The following is an 18,528-nucleotide window of genomic DNA, read 5'->3' as shown; positions in this document are numbered from 1 at the left end:
GCACGATTTTGCACAGTAGTCATTGGAATTGGGACAGACATTATGTGCAAACCGTTTATTTATTTATTTTTGACCTATAGAAATCCAATATGAAGATCATAAAAAAGGGTAATGGAGGCACATCCACCCTAAATACTGCAACGCTTCTGCCCGGGCTAGATAAAACCAGGTAAATCATGCAAAGTTTTACAATAAAGTGCAGCAGACAGCAAAAACGGTGCAGGTTTTACTGTCACAAGTATAGAAAAATCAACACAAAATAAATGTAAAGTGTCCCTGTTTGCCTTTTGGCTGGACTTCAAGTGCTTTTTGGAATTAAATTAACACATCAAAAAAAACAGCAGACGGTGATTATTTCAGTCCCAGAAGAGCTAGTGTCCTTGGGCTTTTCATACATTGCACAGCATGATGCCTCCTGAAAGGCCAAATCACTAACAATTTATACAACAGGCCATCCATGGCAAAGAAATCTAAGCTGTGCAATTGGGCACATTTGTCTCTTAAGCTGACTGATTCTAAGAGTTAGCTTTAAAATTACTTGCATTGTTTGGGACATTTGGTTCTGTGTTTTTCTTAGGACAGTTTTGCACATTAGTGTGTACAAAATACTCAGTTTGTGGCTTGAGGAGTAACACCATTGCAATACATAAATCTGTCGTAAAGTGTCATCAGTTCAATGCTTAAACCACTGAACCTGAACTCAAGGTCATCTGTGAAGATAATGATTAAATAAAAGCCCAAAGCAAGACTCGATGCAGGCCATGGATATAGTGATATACAGGAAGATGCTTGAAACACAATGTGTTGTTTTTATGAGGATTACATGAACAGGATACTCTCCTAATTAATGAGCTCAAGTATTTTGTTATCTCTGAGCAGAGATGAGCTAGCACTTTCCACCCGTGCTGAGCTAAGCTAAGATATCTGGCTTCAGATTTGGTGTAAAGACATGAAAGTCTCATTGATCTTCTCATCTCACTTACTTAAAAAAATCCTTTAAGAAAATACTGTCATGGAGGCTATTTTGAATTAAGGCTTCTAAATAATTTATTAAAGCATCCACACACAATAATATGGCCTTAAGTCTTTTAAATTTCTGACTACTAATAGTGATTAAATTACTCCTTATACAAAGTGGAAGGACAGTCCTATAATTTTTACTAGTGTCTCTTCTTATCTGGAAGTTTGAAGTACAGAGGAGTGAGAATCACCATGTTTTTAACTGCTGACTACTTTTTATTTACATCCCACAACCTCCAGAATGCAACTATGTGAGATAATTAGCCATTGTCAACGAACAAGTGGCTACAAGTGTCAGGGAGGATATAATATGACCAGTTACACTGCCAATTATAGAGTTTTAAGGGCACATTAAAGTCCGTGAAAGTGAATAAGGAAACCATTCAATTTAGTCTTATTGTGTTCCCTCCAAGAAACAGCATTAAATCATATCTCTGTACTTCCCGACCGCTAATAGGCTGAGCATCATTCGCAATTTAATGGACAATACAGTCAAACTGAGCCAAAGAGATAAGGTTTGGGTGTTATATGCTATATTTCTGGGGTCATCATCAGGGTAATGAATGCACGATCTTTTAGTCGAATCTTATTACAATAAGTGTGCTATATAACGGATGTGGTCAGAGGTGAGTGTGCCTCTCGATGCCATTTAAATCCTTCTTAATAATACCAATATAATTTAGTTTACAAGATTAAAGTTAGAATTGAATATAGATAACTGTTACTGTGCGCTTGGAAGAATCTACGAGTTACTGACCCTAAATTAAACATGAAACTACAGGCTAAAGTGGGGCCCTAGCTTAGAGACTGTAATTAATTATAAGAAAACTGCTTTGATCATGTTTGCGCTTAGAAGGGAATAAAATTGTGAGGGGCAAAGGAAAGTCTAAGTAAAAGACAGTGGATTGAATAAAACCTACCAGTTAATTAGGACTGAATAACAGATAGAAGGAATAATTTTAATTTAATTCAGTCATTCTACAAAGACATAATTACCGCTGCATGTATAATGTAGGGAGCGGGAAATGTATTGTGATCTCTGAGGCTCTGTTCTTGTCAATATATTCATCAGTAGTGAGAGCTTGGCCTCTATTAGCCTTCCAGCAGGATATTTTATTGTGAGCTTTAATGTATTTCGTATTCATCGACATCCAAATAACATGCTAGTCTTACAAGTAAATTTGGACAAGGCGGTTACAAATGTAACCAGTGATTTGAACAGAAAGAGACACAAGCATAAATTTATTCGCTAACAGAGTCTAACATAAAGTCTAGGGTGTGATATTTATGTCTTAATTGTCAGGAGGCTATTTCCTGAATCCTTTGGTTCTTTCTTCTGTTTATTCGCTACATTTGCCCTGCTTTTACTGGGACAAATGTAACTAAACAAGACAAATTTGCTTATTTTATAGCCGCCAATGACTGTCTATAGTACAGGCAGTAGCATATCGAGGCACATGTTGTGATAGGATCTTGAATGCACACCGGAGAGACATCTCAAAGCCCATTATATGATTCTTGCATGGGCTCCACAAACACCCGAGGCAACCAGCAAAGCCCTGCAATTACGCAATCTCAGAGTATTTGTCTGGCCACACGCAGCTACACAGGATTGATGCTCCCTGTGGAAAAAACAGGTTGTTGGATTATGTGACTCCCAACCCAATAACTGCTACCTCCTTGCAAAATATACCAACAATCAGATGATGATAAATCGAGAGAAACTCCTTTCTTCCATCCGGACCTGTGCTGGCCATGGATTTGTCCACAGAGGACACTATAAGGTTGAAAGTGGAACTGTGCGCACACCGGCAGAGAAGATGCTGTAGAGATTTCTATATCTTGGAGCTTTATAAATACTGTGTCTTTAAAAAAGCTGCTGTTTCTTTACTATACATTTATGTTTCCTTCTAAACAAGTTTTACTGGGCAATAAACACATGCAGTGTAAAAAAAAACCTATATGATGTAATCCCATCACACATCCAGTGGTATATGGTCAATATATGAAAGCCATTCGTGGGTTTATAACCCTGTATTTTCACTAAGGGAGCCGTCACAAGGATCCCAGACAGATAATAGGAGCCCCCCCATGGAGCAGTGTGGGAACAATGGGGTGTATATGCTGGAGTTTAATATCCCTCTGCTCTGCTGCTGCCTCTCGGTGTGCCCAGCTTTTGGCAGCTGTGTTTGTTAACAGAACCTCACCAAGCCAAGGCCAGACTCTCTACAAGCTAATAAAAATCTAGAAAACTTAATGAGCCAAATTTTAAATCAGCAAACTCAGCACAAGATGGGACGATGTTTGACACCTTGTAGCACCCGCTGCGACGCATACTGAACACACGAGGAGACTCTTTACTACATGAAAATAAATCAGCTCTTTTAAATTCACAAGAGCTGTACACCGGGGTAGTTTATTCTTTCTTTGTTAACATTCTTTCTTTATTTTATTTCTACTTTTTTCGCGTATCATCGCCTCCAAAGAGGACTCTGCTGCTGATGCTATTACCCGACTGGAAACGCGAACGTTACCTGTAGTCGGCTGCCAAATAACACCAAAACACTCACAGGCTAAATATAAACAAACTACAAAGAAATTACTCATAACAACGCAGAGACGTCTGACAAGATTTATTTAATGCATGTTTGAAGTCCTTTTCTCAGATGCGTTTCGTCTTAATCATCTATATCTGTTCCCCAGAGTAATTCTTTCTTCCACTTTCAAATGGATAAGCTGTTTTAGGAAAATGGCTTATGGCTTCAATGCCTGCCAACAAATGACAAGGCATTTTCTTATTCTTTCATCACATGCTCTCCCCTGCAGAAGCACCCCAGCAGCTGCTGATTCAGTGCCTGTTTATAGCTGGGGATGATGGCTTTCAAATGAGATTGGACTATAATGAATCTGATATGAGCATGTGACCAGTGCCTTGGTCTGCACGTTGGGGTCTTACGCAAAAAGAGGGAGGCCTCCCGCTGCGTTTTTATTTCTCAACCCCAGTGAAGGCTCATTTATTTCTGTTTTATTGAGACTTTTCTCTTCAGCCATTAGTGTTCTGCAGCTACAAGCCTGGAGCTGATGCAGCATGATTTAAGAGGACCTGACTTGCGATTCTATCTGTCTTTACTCCAGAGTGTATTGTTTGTAGTATGAAGATTTAAGAGAATCAGTGACTCTGTTAATGTGCAAATTAATATACAGAGACATTTAGAAGCAAATATCCTGACACTTTTGTCCCATGCGAACCGCTTGATAAAGTGAAGACGAGCTTACAGTAAATTAATTTCCATGGTCCCGGCCCCTCAAGTATGAGCAACTGCTTCTTTTTTCACTTTTTATATCCTTGTAAATTAATATGAGACAGTTTTTCTTAGATACAAACCTTGGAATTTCAGAAATTGTGATGTTTTTGAAATACAAAATCGAAATTAGAAACAATGCTTTGCGTCTTAGTTCTGACAGTAGTTGTGGCCCCAGAGAGGTTAAAGCTACAGCAATACTTGTATTATAAAGAACAACTTTATTCCTCAAAGACACTCATTTTAGCCCGCGACCTCCATTGGGGTCATTGCAAATCACATTACAGACAACACTGTGAGCATCACATCTCAACAGTGTCACTATTCCTGGAAGATAAGTAAGAGGGCATAAAGTTTTCAATAACATCTAAAGTCCTTGTGTTTCCCCCAGTGAGCATCAGTAATAAAGGCAGACTCCAGTACATGACCTCATTCTTTGATTTCTTGTTTCCTGTTATTTACAGTTTTATAACAGTTTGATTGTCTTTCAAGCTTTAATATGATCCTACAACAGATCAAATTTTTGTACTTGTGGGCTTCATATCAAATTCACACTGAGCCTAATTTAAGCCTGTATTTGAATTCTATTTTCATTTTTCTTTTGTACTTGCTCTCAGATCATTAAAGAATGAATGATTTCAATTCAATGTTATTTATATAAGTAACAACAACAGTCGCCTCAAGGTGCTTTATATTGTAATATAATAATACGGAGAAAACCCCAACAATCAGATAAGCCCCTATGAACAAGCACTTGGCAACAGTGGGAAGGAAAAACTCCCTTTTCACAGGAAGAAACCTCCAGCAGAACCACACTCAGCAAGTCATCAGCCACGACTGGTAGGGTGTGAGTGGAGGGAGATGGGTCAAAAGACACACTGTGGAACAAAGCCAGAGATTAATAACTAATTATTAAATGCAGAGTAAACACAGAGAGTGAAAAGAGGAGAGCGAAGAAAAAGCACTCATTGCAGAATAATCCATCACATATCTTAATGGCACAGTGGACATTTTTCCAGCTTTCAAATGTTTCAAATAGTCTAACCTTTATTAATACCATAGCTGTTCTCCAGTCATATTGACCAAATAATAATAATATGCATAATACCGTAATAATATGTGTAATATGTGACTGTCTTTTGTCATATTGTCTTTGTTCTTATCACTTCTTCAAAGCTTCCTAGCATTATGTTTGTGTATCTCATGGGCTGTTTTGGGGCCTTATTTCTGACTGAGTTGTGTGCGACTTACTGGACTTGGTCAATGCCACTTTGGAGTACTGGATGTTTGTCTTTTATTTCCAGAAAGATTGCATTTACTCTTAAAATTTTGTAGTAGAAAATGTAATACAAGGAAATTGTGCCTTTTGGAAAATTAAATCCTACCTTCCACTCTTTCAAAGATAGTATTTTGGATAATAGCCTACCTCAGATCAGGTTTTTAACTCTTTTCGGCATAATGATTTTGTACACTCAATCCCACCACAGCTGATATTTTAGGCCACTGGTTCTTGCATACATTAGTCGCCGTTGTCCATCAGTACACATAATGAAGCGTGATGGTAGGTAATTTGTTCACTGATGCACTGCCTTTTAAAGAAGATGCAAATTGATTCCATCGCAGCCACTCGTGGAGCTTTCGGTATTAACGGTGCGAGCATAGCAGGGTGCTCGCACGCAAACACGTCTCTGCAGGCACGAGCACTCGCCTACTAGCACAAACGCGCACGGAGGCACTCCTGTTCACACACAGACGCACAAATGGATGCCCAGTGTTATTGCAAAATCGCTGACAGCTTTATTGAAATCTGTTCGAAAACAAATGTTTGGTAGGATGTTCTCCACAGGAGGCACACTATTAAACAAACTGCATGCAGAAGATCAGCGGTGTTTATCTGCCTGGCACACAGCTGAGACATTCAGCCGTGTGTACTCAGTGTACACACCTGCACATCTGTGCAACACGCACAGGCGCACACGAAGCAGTCACAACACCCTTTTGTAATCCAGCTGCCACACAGAGAAAGCGCAGGTAACAAATGTAACAAATGCAACAATATTTGTGGTTGCACAGATGACAATTCGTGTCTCTGCTACTGGTTTTGCACAAGTCTCTGCCAATTTAACAGCACCGATACCCAAAGAAGGTTTTTGGGTATCAGTTTTTAGGGAAACCTCTTCCTCAAGTTGAAGCATTTCATATTAACTTTGACAGATATAAGTTCTTGATTGGACAAAACTGTAATAATGATGCAATTCTCTTAGAACAAACTAGTAACATTTGCTTATCTTTGATTATTTAAAGTCTACACTCAGCGTCAGTTGTATGCTTGGTGTCTAATAAATTTGCTATCACACCAATTCCTGTCTGATTTCTTCTATGGTGTCTCCATGAAAAATATAGTTCATCCATCAAGCTAAGATTTTATGTGAGGCACGCCCTTCTGAACTCTTTTCCTCCTTTAAATATTAATTTCAAACCACATTGTACCACTGCTGTTTTATTTTTAGATATTCATGCAATAGGTGTTTTTCTCTTTGTATTAAATGGGAACTTCTTCCCATGTTACACATCTTACACGTGTTCTGAAGTACTAGTGCCTGTTTGAAAAAAAGTTGTACAAAGCCCGGAGAAAGGTGCACTAAAAATTTTATAATTGCCTCAAGTGAGTGCCTCGATTCGCTTGACTCAATGTCAGCGGAGGTTGAAGACTGCAAGTTTGAGAAGGAGAAGAATAATAGCAGCTGTTACTTTCGGAAGAAGTGAGGCTACGTCTTGCATTGGTCAACATGCAGTCACGCTCAGTTGTTGCTTACTTTGCAGTAAACGCTGCACGAAAAGAGCAGACAAGCCCCAGTCTCCACTCCAGTGTTAATAATACATCCCCAATCCATCACCAGTTGTGTCTGTGTGTGATCCTTTGTTCCTGAATTACAGCAGTATGTTACATGGAAAGAAATGAGAATGAGTGTTTGTGTACCGAAGAAGCTTTGCTCTCAGGAAAAGTGTCACTTAAATCGACAAAATCTTTTTTTGTAAAATAATGGCAGAGTCCAGCAGGGAGGACGATGTACATGTAATAGCCCTCACCATACAGTGACTCATGCTGCACGGCAGCATTGCACCAAGACAGAAAATAGAGCAATTTCCTTTTGTGCTCTGGGTTCTCACTTTATATCGCTGGAGATTGCAGCAGGAAAATATCCTTTAAAATAATTTCCTTCATTGCATTTGATTTGCATATGAAGCATATAATACTAGGAGATAATGATGAATTATCAATGACACCTAACAAACTAAGTAGCTTGCACAGTGATGCCAGAAAACATATTATGATAATGACTTCATCTTATACATTACTGGCATGTTAAATTTAATGAGTTTAAAGTGCCTTTTCAATGTCTTTTCTTTCATTTGGCTCTCCTTTGCAAAAGGCTGCTAGTGTGCACAAATGTCTTTAAGACACTGCAAAGAGCGACTGCTGTTCATGATAAAACAGCCTCGCGAGAAAGGAATATGATTTGAAACAGTTTCTCTCCCAAACCTAACAAAGTGGGGGCACGCTAAAGCAGGCGTACAGCTATGCAATCCATAGCAATCAAATAGTTAATCCTGCTTAATCCATCTTTGTTCACAACAACCTATTCTTTGATTATATCAATTAACATCCACAATACATCTTAAACCCCGTTGAGGAGTTAAAATCTCTACCTTTATATCATCTGGTAATGAAGTAGCTGCATGTAGAGTAAACTTTTAAGCTTGGTGTAAATAATGGCTTATGGTGTAATGAAAAAGCAATCTAGCATTTACTCAAATGGGTTTGTGGAATAAAAGCTTTCTGCTGGATGACGACTTACAACGTCTGATGAGATACAGCAGCATGACTGCCACTTAGAGTTTCACCCAGAAAACTGTTCAGCAGCAGTCAGACCCGTCTCCCTGTAATTGTGTTTATAGTGCTTCTACTTTTTTTTGTCAGATTTCTTTCCGCAGTCTCTAATTACTGCCTATTACTTTCAATTACTTTTTTTTTTTACCTCAATCTTTGTTTGAACACAATAAAGTTAATGCTGTGTCAGCTGCATGTCTTATGGCATTTATCTATATTAAAGCACCTCTAAAATATTGACATTCAAAATGTTTTTTGAAGCATGTTAACAATTAAGTAGGTAGTCTTTGTTTCAGCCGCTGTTGCTTCTTCTTCTTTATCATTCTCCCGCAAATTGGGACAAATCTCACCAGGGAGTATTTCAATATTTTGAAACCAAGCTGGGAGAACTGATGTGGTTTGAGATTTTAAAATTTCATTTAAATTTGTGTACACTATATAAACTTTTAAGAAGAGATTGTAGCCACTGTGATGCCACCCTTTGGTTTTGGACCCAACATTTTAATGCGTTAGCACCAGCATTTTTACCGCTGTCATGTTAGCTGTTCCGTGCCACAGTTTACAACATTTGGATGAGCACACTTAGCTTGCAAATTGCATCCATAAACCATATTGGTGCTCAGCAGAGACGAACATATCTGCTAACACACATTAGAGCTAAATAACTGCTTGATAACATACATACACAGCCCACAGTTAAATATGTTTGTTGGATGACTCAAATAAAAATGCATCAACATTACAAATATGTCAGAAATATTATGTTCATTACCTTCATTTATTGGGGGGCCTGTCCTGTGGTGGTCGTGGGGTTACACTCAGAGAGAGTTTTGAGTTTTCAGAGTTACATTTCTGCTTGCTTACCTTTGTGTGTTAGTTCCTTTTATTTTACAGTTTAATAGTTCCTTCATTTTGTTTTTCCCCATCTGTGTTTTCTTTATGTTTTTGTCCCTTTTTAAGTTGACTTTTCTGTCTGAGTTTGCTAGTTATCATTTCTTGATTCCTGTTAAACTAACTGCTGGTTAGTTGTCTTCTGTGTCTTGTATCTGCTTTTCCTTCCTCCCCTGTGATTGAGATGATGCCACGGTGTCTTGTTTCCCCCGGCTGTGTGTAAACCCAATTAGCTCTCAGTGTGTGAGTTCATATAGTCCTGTTGTTCCTCTGTTCAGTACCTCAGCGTATGTTAATCTTTCATCCTGTTGCTTCACCTCATGTTTGTTTTTTTAATAGATGGATTTTACCGGCTGATTTATGTTTTGGACATCTAATAAAGGGCTGGGGTTTTTTTGCTATTGTAGTTTGGGGTTTTGTTGTTCTTTAAGCGTGCCTGCACACATTTGAGTTCCCAATCTCTGCATTACATGACAGTTGGGGTCTAGCAGACATCTAGAGGAACTGTTAATTAAAGTGGCCATGCCCCTACCTCTAGTATCCAGGTGGATGAGCTATAAATTAAAAATTCATCCCTCGTAAATATCATGAACTATTCATAGCGATGGAAACAATAGACTGTAAAAATGATTGTAAGGCACTAAATTTGTGCATTGTAACATGGGAGTCTATGGGCGTTGACATGCATTGGGAGCCTGCTTCAAGTGGCCACAACAGGAACTGCAGTTTTGTGCTTCCTCTGCTTTAACTTCCTTTTTTCAAGTCTCTTGTACATTAATCAAAATTTTAAAAGGAGCACTTGTATGGTACTAACTGAACCTTAAGTGGTTAAATATTTTCACAAAAATGTCGGCTGTCCAAGGATGGGTAGTTTCCAATTTTTCCGTTTCTTTTTTTTCAAGGATGATGCATGTTTTTATTAATTCAACAGTTCATCAAATTAAAAGGAGAACTTGGTAAAGACTCTTCTATTCCAGAGTAAATTGCACTGCCCCTGGAATATTATTTAAACATGGTGGCCTCCAAACTAGATACCTCCACCTTGTGCATGTAAGATGGTGATAATGGATCTTAAAATGTTAGCCATAATGGTCTTTTTCTAGAATAATTCAGGCCATTTTCTCTTTCATTTGACATTTAAACCTTTTTATTTTTTTTCCAGTGGATGATGGCTTATCAAAGGGAGGGGAGACAGGAAATAGAAATGTGCTCATGCCAGGATGACTGATGATAGTAACTACAAGTAGCGACGATATGCTCCACATCGGAATCTGTCTGCGTTTGAGGAAAGTAAGCTACAATAAAAATAAGCAAAACTTTCCAGTTCCTGAGTGACAGAGCCTATTAACACAGAGGAGGTCAAATCAAATCAGAACCCGTCAAATTAAAAGTAGCATGTCAACAGAGAAATGCCCCAGCAAGCCATACCCTGCTGTGAATTCACAATGCAACAAATTGGCCGGATGATTGGCTATTAAGAATATTCCAAATTAGCTTTCTTTGCATAATATCTATCACAGTGTGAACCTTTCAGCATAATGGAGCAAAGTAAGGTGAAAACTGAAGTGGAGAAGAGGAAAGAATGACTGAAGGCTCAATGACCATTTCAACTTTCATTTAAATTTGACCTTTTTCATCATGTCCATTGAGAAGAAGAGGATTTTTGTGCAAATAGTGCGTATAAATTTATGAGCATGCAGAACTAACCCCCGGATTTTGGTTTTAAAGAGCGGGGATCTAATAAACATTTTAAACTAAACATAGAGCCGAGGGTCTGTTTGACTGATTTCACACGATCATAAGCTCATTCTGCATTCGCGGATACAGCCAACAATGGCTGACATAGAAGTGCGTAGTACACAAATGATAATGATGTTGTGAATATAGAGATCAAAGTCTTCTCGCTCTGGCGATTAAGTGTCCTAACAAATGCATGTATGAGGACAGCCTTATCACCTAGGACCACACAGAGGCCTTTTCATATCTGTCGCTCTCAGATGGCCAACCTGCGCCTGGCATGCGTAACGCTGCCAAATAAAAAAAAACAAAAAACACCACAGGCACTGCCTCTGCGGCCAGCCTGGCCTGTTCATTTGACTGATCAAAGAACTCATTCAGACTTTCGCAGTTCGGAAAAAGAAAGTTTAATGCTTATCACTTCAGGACAAGTAGTAGGCGATTAAATGAAGCACGAGAAGGGCAAGTCTGGAAATTTTCTTTGGCTTGTTAAAACTAAACAATGCAAGCTGCCGTTAACTTGTTTACCTCAGCTCCAATTCTGGCCCTAAAACATCTTCTGTGCATATTTGTTGTAAACTCGGGAAATTGTTGTTTTTATTAGCGCACAATAAGCGTGCTACAGCTTGATATAAGTATCGGTACGCTTCATCTTAATATTGCGTTCCACCTAGTTTGTTTTCCTTTTTACATAGTTTGATGAATTGGTTTGACCCCTTGTTAGAGCATCTCTGGAGGTTTATAAATGTTCTAAACCAGTGTGATTAAGATCGCCTTCAGTCATTACACTAATGGACATGCATTTTAATTAATGGCATCCTCATTTGCATCACATGTTAATTATCTAAATCATTTTGTCTCATCTGTTCATTGTAATTAGTACCTATCAGCAGCTTCACTGAGTCACTGCATTTCTGAGAGATAACCCGGCTCTTCCTGCACTTACTGAAGATATATGTGGTTAGCTAGAAAATAAGTTATGAGGTTGTGGTAAGATGAAATAAAAACCACTATAATATATCTATTATAACATAGAAGTTCATTTTACACAGCATATAATTCATACCTTGTATAGGCTATGAAGTGTACCGTCTAAAGGTTCGTTAACACACAACTGTTTTTGCTCGCTTTCTTTTCAGTTCGGTTTATGTGCTGTTGTCATATAAATATCTTGAAACGATAGCTCAGAGAGGGGCTCATTGTCTCGTTTTGATCTCAAAGCTTCCCAAAGCTAAAATTTCAGTCTGCTCTGGAAGGGCACTGTATATAACAAGTCTGGTATTGTGTTGTAGCAACATGTCAGTTTACTCACACAGACTCACAACAAATGTGGAAAACATTTTAGGAAATAAACTTTTTTTTGCTTTCTTGAAGAAATTTTGATGACACCACGGTGAATTGGGATGCCACCAGAACTGGTATTTACCTTCCTTTAACTTTTTTCAATAGAAATTCTGAAAACACAATGGCACTTGTGTTTTTTAATACTGTAGGCAGTGAAGGTTACAGCTCTTCTGAACAGGTGGAGGCAGCATACACCTACAAGTTTTCTAGTCTTATGGCCACAAATGCAACTCTCGCAGTAGCTCTGTCCTTGACGTGGGTAAGAAAGGTAGAGTCAGGCATGGAGGGATGATGTGGGTGACCAAGGGATGATAATTGATAAAATGAGGTGATATTTAAGCGATTATGTCGTGATTTTCAGACCAAGGGATTAAATTCAGCAAAGCACCTAAAAGACCAGCATCCAGATCTGTTCTTCGTGAAGCAATATCGTCATAAATTATCCACCTCATTCTGTCCTAAAGTACATGGTAACTAAAAATATACTTTTTTGTGAAAGCTGGCACTGCCAAAAAATCAGCCATGTTTCATGGGCAAAAAAGTTTGTAATGACTAACATTGCAAAAATACTAGCACAAATGAACCTTATGCCTCATATTAACAGTAATGTGCAATCAACAACCCTTCTAACATTTTAGTCTGTGAGCTCTCGACAAAATTAAATGTAAACATTTTTAATAAACAGCATGTCGGTGAGTTAAAACAACTTTTTAACAAAGGAACTGAGAATTCTGTAAATCTACTTCTGTTAATATTATATTATTTCTGAGGTTTACAGATGATATTTTACTGTTTAATCCTTCAAAAGAAAAAGAAAAGGCAACAAAAATTATGGACAAGACAATATACTGATCCTGACAATATTCATCAGACAAACACATTAATGCTGAAGATAATGTCGCAAATACTAAACTGATCCTTAGAGGAAGTGGAGGAACCTTAGAGGAACCTTTTCAACTTTTTATTACTTTTGTATAGTTTTAAACTGATTTGCCTAAAATGAGACAAAACACAAACGAGGCTCATGTTTGACTGAAATCATTCTTAAAAAGTTTTTTATGGATATGGTGATAACAATGTTGAAAGTGATGCGTTCCAACAAAATGTCTTATTGTAATCACTTTACATCTTTAGCTGATTTCAATTCTTGTATTATTTTTACTAGGTCATTACTTTTATTTTTAATGCACGAAAGCACAAGAGCATGACGATAAAGTCCTGAATCCAAGACAGAAACAACTATATACTGCTAACTTGCGTTAGACAATATGCTAACACAAAGCTAGCCAACAACCCAGAGTGATGCTAAAGCTGACCCCAACCCAGCACCCAGATCCTGATCTTCAGCAGCTAACAAAAGCTATGATGAGCAGTCTGACTTGCAGCACTGCAGTGCAATCATTGTGCGATGACCTTAAAGTCTCTTTGGTCCTGATTTCATCTTTACTGTACGTTGTTTTTTGTGTTCATGCATAAACATAAAAAAGACTGTATGTATGCCCTCATTAGGATAGGATTATGTGTCGGCATTTGGGACTGTAGCCTCAGGTTTATACTGTTACAATTATGTGACTGCATTTCAGGTCATTTTACAGAGCAATGCAAAATACAACGAGTAGTGTAGTGAGCTGCTCTGGGATTGAATTAATCAATGTAATGGTTTCTTTTAAGGAAAAATAATGAACAATGTGTAATGATGACATTAATTGTGAGTAACAATGTAAGCATGAATTCTTCTAGTCACTGTAAAAGAACAACAACAACAACAACAAAAAACTGTAACTGTAAAGCCTGGTATAGCTTGTTTCTTGGCCTGAACCACAAACTCCTTTGGTTCTATTGGTGAAAGGTTTCACCCACAAAAAGGTTAAATCACATTACATTTCTCACATGGCCACAAAAAACGATCAATGAATTAATTTGACCACAAATGTCAAGGAGCTGTTAGCTACATGGCACCTTTTCTTGTATAAATACCGTCATGAAAGAGGACGACTCTCCTCAAACTCTTTCCAGTCATTTATTCTGTATCCCAGTGCAGCCAATCACAAAATGAAGTCGTCGTCGTTAGGCTGTGTGCTACATTAATGTTGCCAGCTGACTTCGCAATCAATAATAATTTGATCAGTTGAGTACAGAAGCAGAGCAATTACTGCTTACCTCGGTTAACAGGTGGCGTTGATAAGCTGAAATCAATCATTATTTTATTTTTGACTTAAGAAAATTACAGAAAATGGAGAACAGCTATATTGAAGTGAAACCCAACACGGGTGACTGTGGAGGGCGAGAAGAACAGATGGAACGAGCAGGGAGCGAGGAGAAAGGAAAACCGATTGTGCTATGTTCCAGCTGTCCCAGTGTTTCAGTGAGGTGACACCAGGCCTTATTAATGTTTTTTAAGAATAATGTCCAGATTTTTAAGACAGAATATACTGAAAGAATAACACGGGAGTCAAGAGACACTGGCTGCAGAACCTCACTATGTGAGACTGACAGAAAAACTCTTCAGTAAGACATTTTATTGAACAACAGAAAGAAATATGTTCTTACCTGAGAGTAAACATCTCCACAGGAGAGTAGGCTGACATGGTGATAAAAGCAGAGCCAGTTTCCCTCTGCCTCATGGGTGTGGCTGGCACCAAGACCATAAAGTTATTATCCAGCCTGTGTTCAGCAAGAGGTGGCTCAGTGGGGTTCTGGTAGAGCCTCACACCGCCAATCCTCCTCAAAGGTGTTGAAGTATAGGAACCAAACAGCCCTTCCTGACTTGTGCGGATGAAATTGTCCTTTCTGGATTCATCTGAGTGGCACCCTGCGTCTGTGGACTGCAGCACGTAGTAGAGCTCCACTGGGGTGCCCTCGGACACTTCGTGATTCCTCTGGCGTCCTGGCACGACGCTAGGTGGGCTGAACCAGCTGGCCAGTGGCTCCAGCTCAGCCACACACAGTCCCAGCTCCCCCCTCAGCTGGCAAGTACCACGTACCTCCTGGGTTTCATGGAAAGCAAACATGTGCACACAGGGCAGCTTGTCGATGGCACTGTAGTCATCCCAGTCCCTGCCTGCAACATAGAACAACACCTGGACTTTGGGCTTGGTCAAGTGAATTCGGGAATTCATGATAAAGGTCTGCACCTTCCAGTTAAAGGTAAAAAGAGAAGAGGCAGGAAAGGTCCCCGGACTCTGCAGGAGCTCTAAGGGGACAGGCTGCTCCACAGAGAGGGGCCCATAGCTGGCGTTCACAGAGGGCAAACTTCTGGCCTGGTAGATGAAGAAGGGCTCGGTCCGCGACACCAGGGTAGAGTTCCTCATGAAGTCCTGGTTGGCCTCCTTCAGGAAAAATCCCAAGTCAGCATTGAGGAGCTGATAGTTGACAGGCAGGTACGTGGGGATAGAGGAATATCTCTGCAACCCCTCTAAGACTCGACAGTCGGTTACTAAAAGACAGAAGAGAAAAGCCAGTCAGTGTATTCTTATAATAGAAGTGCTTTTATAACCTATTTCACCAAGATGATGTAGAAAGACACAAATAAAGCCAAAGCAGAAACTAGAAGGAGCATTTTGAACGTGCAAGAAAAGTGTTGTAACTACACATATCTCTGATAGATCACATACACTAAGTCAAGTAAGGATTCAAGGTCTTCTGAACGAATGAAAGCTTGATCGACTCATTAGTCCAGTATTGTTATTTGACTTCTGACAACATGAATCAGCTGAATAAGTGAATTTCAGTAAATTAAAAAAAGATGTTTCTTTCTACTAAATAAGTCAGAGCTGTTAATTGTTTGACTGACACAAAGAGCATGTATCACAGGCAGCAGACACTGAATGAATGCATTTATTGTAAAAGGACAGTTACCTCCTTACATGTTTCTTTTCCTTTTTTTTAGTACGGTTTATACGTATAAAATCCTCACTGTAAGCCAAGACTCTAAATATTTTCTTCAGACTATAAAGGAAGGATGTCTCAGAAAAGTTTTAATAGAAAAAATGGACACTAGGAGTACTGTTCATTTAATGAGGTGTAAGAAATCTTCACATTTATTTCAACAGTCATTATTTTGACTCTAAAGACTAGTAGGTGGTTCATATTCATGTGTTTTAAAGGGTCTGAATCCTGTGATCTTTTATATGAATAAAAACAGATTTAGATTAATATGAAAAGATGACTTCATTGAATTTACAGTGCCGTATTTTTTGTATGACAGAGCGTGAGCTTTTGTGCCATCTTAGTCTTCTCCATAGTGTGTATTGTTGGCATTTGGCAGTGGAATGACTTTAGATTGCTGTAAGAATTAAATGCTTGTGTGCTGTAATTGTATTTTAAAAAGCCTGAAAAAGGACAAGGAGATTTAGACATCTGAGAAGATTATCGAGACAGAGATTTTCTCTGCAACATGTTAGAATTAGTGCTGAAACAATGAAGCAATTAACCAGTAATGAGAAATAATAATGAGGCAGAATTTTTGCAGTTAATTAATAAGTATACCCTTCTGGCCCCCAAGCTCTAAATGTATGCACTACATTTATATATTTATATTCCTGAATTTTGCTGCAATTATACCACTAGAAACCCCACATTATCTGTGCGCTTTAATTAGAAATGTGCAGCATCGAATTATCCATTTATCAGTATAACATAGCCTATGAGGTTCAATATAAAATCAGTTAAAATGTAATTATAATCACAATTAAAACCAGCTTTCTAAATCACAAGAAGTCCATAGAGACTGACAATACTGTTCTTATACCCGAGGAACTTCACAGAACACATAAAGAAGGTTTTAATGACAACAAGCATGTGCTTTGACCTTCTTCTCCAGAGCAATCGGCTACATGATTACACTTCCTTAGTACACTTTCATCCTCATGCTGGCTGCTGGAGGATTTCTTTCCTCTGATCACCCTTGTAAATCAAACGTCCCAGCAGGTTACAAATCAGACAAGGATTTGGACTTCACGGTGCTCCTGCCGGCCTTAATGTTGCTCTCCTACCGTTGGATGGAGAGAAGCAGTCAGTGTCCAAACCTCAAACCGTGCAGAAATGGTCCTACTTAAAGAATCACTTTGTAAAGACTCGGTCTTTACAGCAGGAAACACAGATTTCTGAGCTGCAGAACAACACTGGGCAATTTGTGTTTTTCCTGACCAAGCAGGAGCTTTGTGTCAACTGCTGGCATGAAGCGTTGTTGTATACGTGCCATCACACTGCTGGCAGAAGAAAAGCTTTATAGCCCAGTCAGTGACCGATTCATTCTCTGGTTCCTGGGAAGCAACATTACTCTCACTCTCCTGACTGAGCCCTCATGTGTCAGAGAAGGTGGGAGCAAAGAGCTCTCTGCATTGAGCACCTCTCCTCGCACCATGTTGAAATGTGACTTAATGCTTTCACTGCTGGTACAAAGACATGTAGGCGACTCATCTGTGTGCTTTTATATACGAATGAAGAAAAAACAATCTGGAAAAAACTATTTCCAGCCAAGAAATTTAAATTTCATTTAAAATTTTCCAAAACATGCTGTACAAACTGTATTAAATACACAATCAAGCCTCAAATGTGGAAAGATTTGATGTTTTTATTTTATTATTTTACATTTTTTTATTATTTAAAATATTTTATTTTTATTTTATTTATTTTAAATGTTCTCTTCATTTTTTAAAATGATCATTTTATAATCATGTCTTGCATTATTTCTTCTTTTAAGAGGTTTAGGAGCTGGGTAGTCCCCCTAACCCCCTTTTAATTTTTGAATGCTGAAATAAGAACAGCGTTCTCTGGAAAAGTCATCATCTTAATAGCAGCATATGTTATTCTGCAACAGCCACTCAGTCATAGTCAAAAGAAGGTATACCTGTTAGATTCAAGGTTTACGTGGTGTGGCGGGGTGTGGTCTGCAATCATGCCCCGCCGGCTTTAAAATCTGTACTGGGTCCTGTCCTGTTGGGCTGTGAGCTGCAGACGACTGAGTTGTGTATACAGCAACTGTGTGATAAGTGTAAATAAAATATGCTGGAAAGCATTGTAATGTCATCGGGTCTGCCGTGATTCTGTTAAACATGGGTTTCCATGACATAATAAAAATATTACATACAAGCCCAGATGAACAACAATATTACTCTAAATCTAAGTCAAAATGCAGAGGAAGTGAAAACCTAAGCACAGCCATGACAGTGTTTGTTTTTCATGCACTTTAGTTTTTAATTAAATTATACATTTTTACTAGGGGTGCAACGATATTCGTATCGATATTGAACCGTTCGATACAGTGCTTTCGGTTCGGTACGCATATGTATCGAACAATACAACATTTGTAATTTATTTTATCAACTTTCCTTCTGACGA

The 18,528-nt window shown here is 38.6% G+C and overlaps 1 protein-coding gene across 1 annotated transcript in view; it reads right to left on the bottom strand.

The window, feature by feature from the left end:
- si:dkeyp-14d3.1 (transmembrane protein 132C) overlaps window positions 1–18,528 on the bottom strand; it is a 164,261-nt gene that overhangs the window by 121,663 nt on the left and 24,070 nt on the right. The window contains exon 2 of the mRNA XM_005729627.1: window positions 14,737–15,622. Within this exon, the coding sequence (XP_005729684.1) occupies window positions 14,737–15,622 (886 nt within the window). The remainder of the gene's footprint in view (window positions 1–14,736; window positions 15,623–18,528) is intronic.

Source organism: Pundamilia nyererei, unplaced genomic scaffold, assembly GCF_000239375.1.
Source record: "Pundamilia nyererei isolate P.nyererei 1_Seehausen unplaced genomic scaffold, PunNye1.0 scaffold00033, whole genome shotgun sequence".
Classification (NCBI taxonomy): domain Eukaryota; kingdom Metazoa; phylum Chordata; class Actinopteri; order Cichliformes; family Cichlidae; genus Pundamilia; species Pundamilia nyererei.
This window is presented reverse-complemented; position numbering and strand designations above follow the sequence as displayed.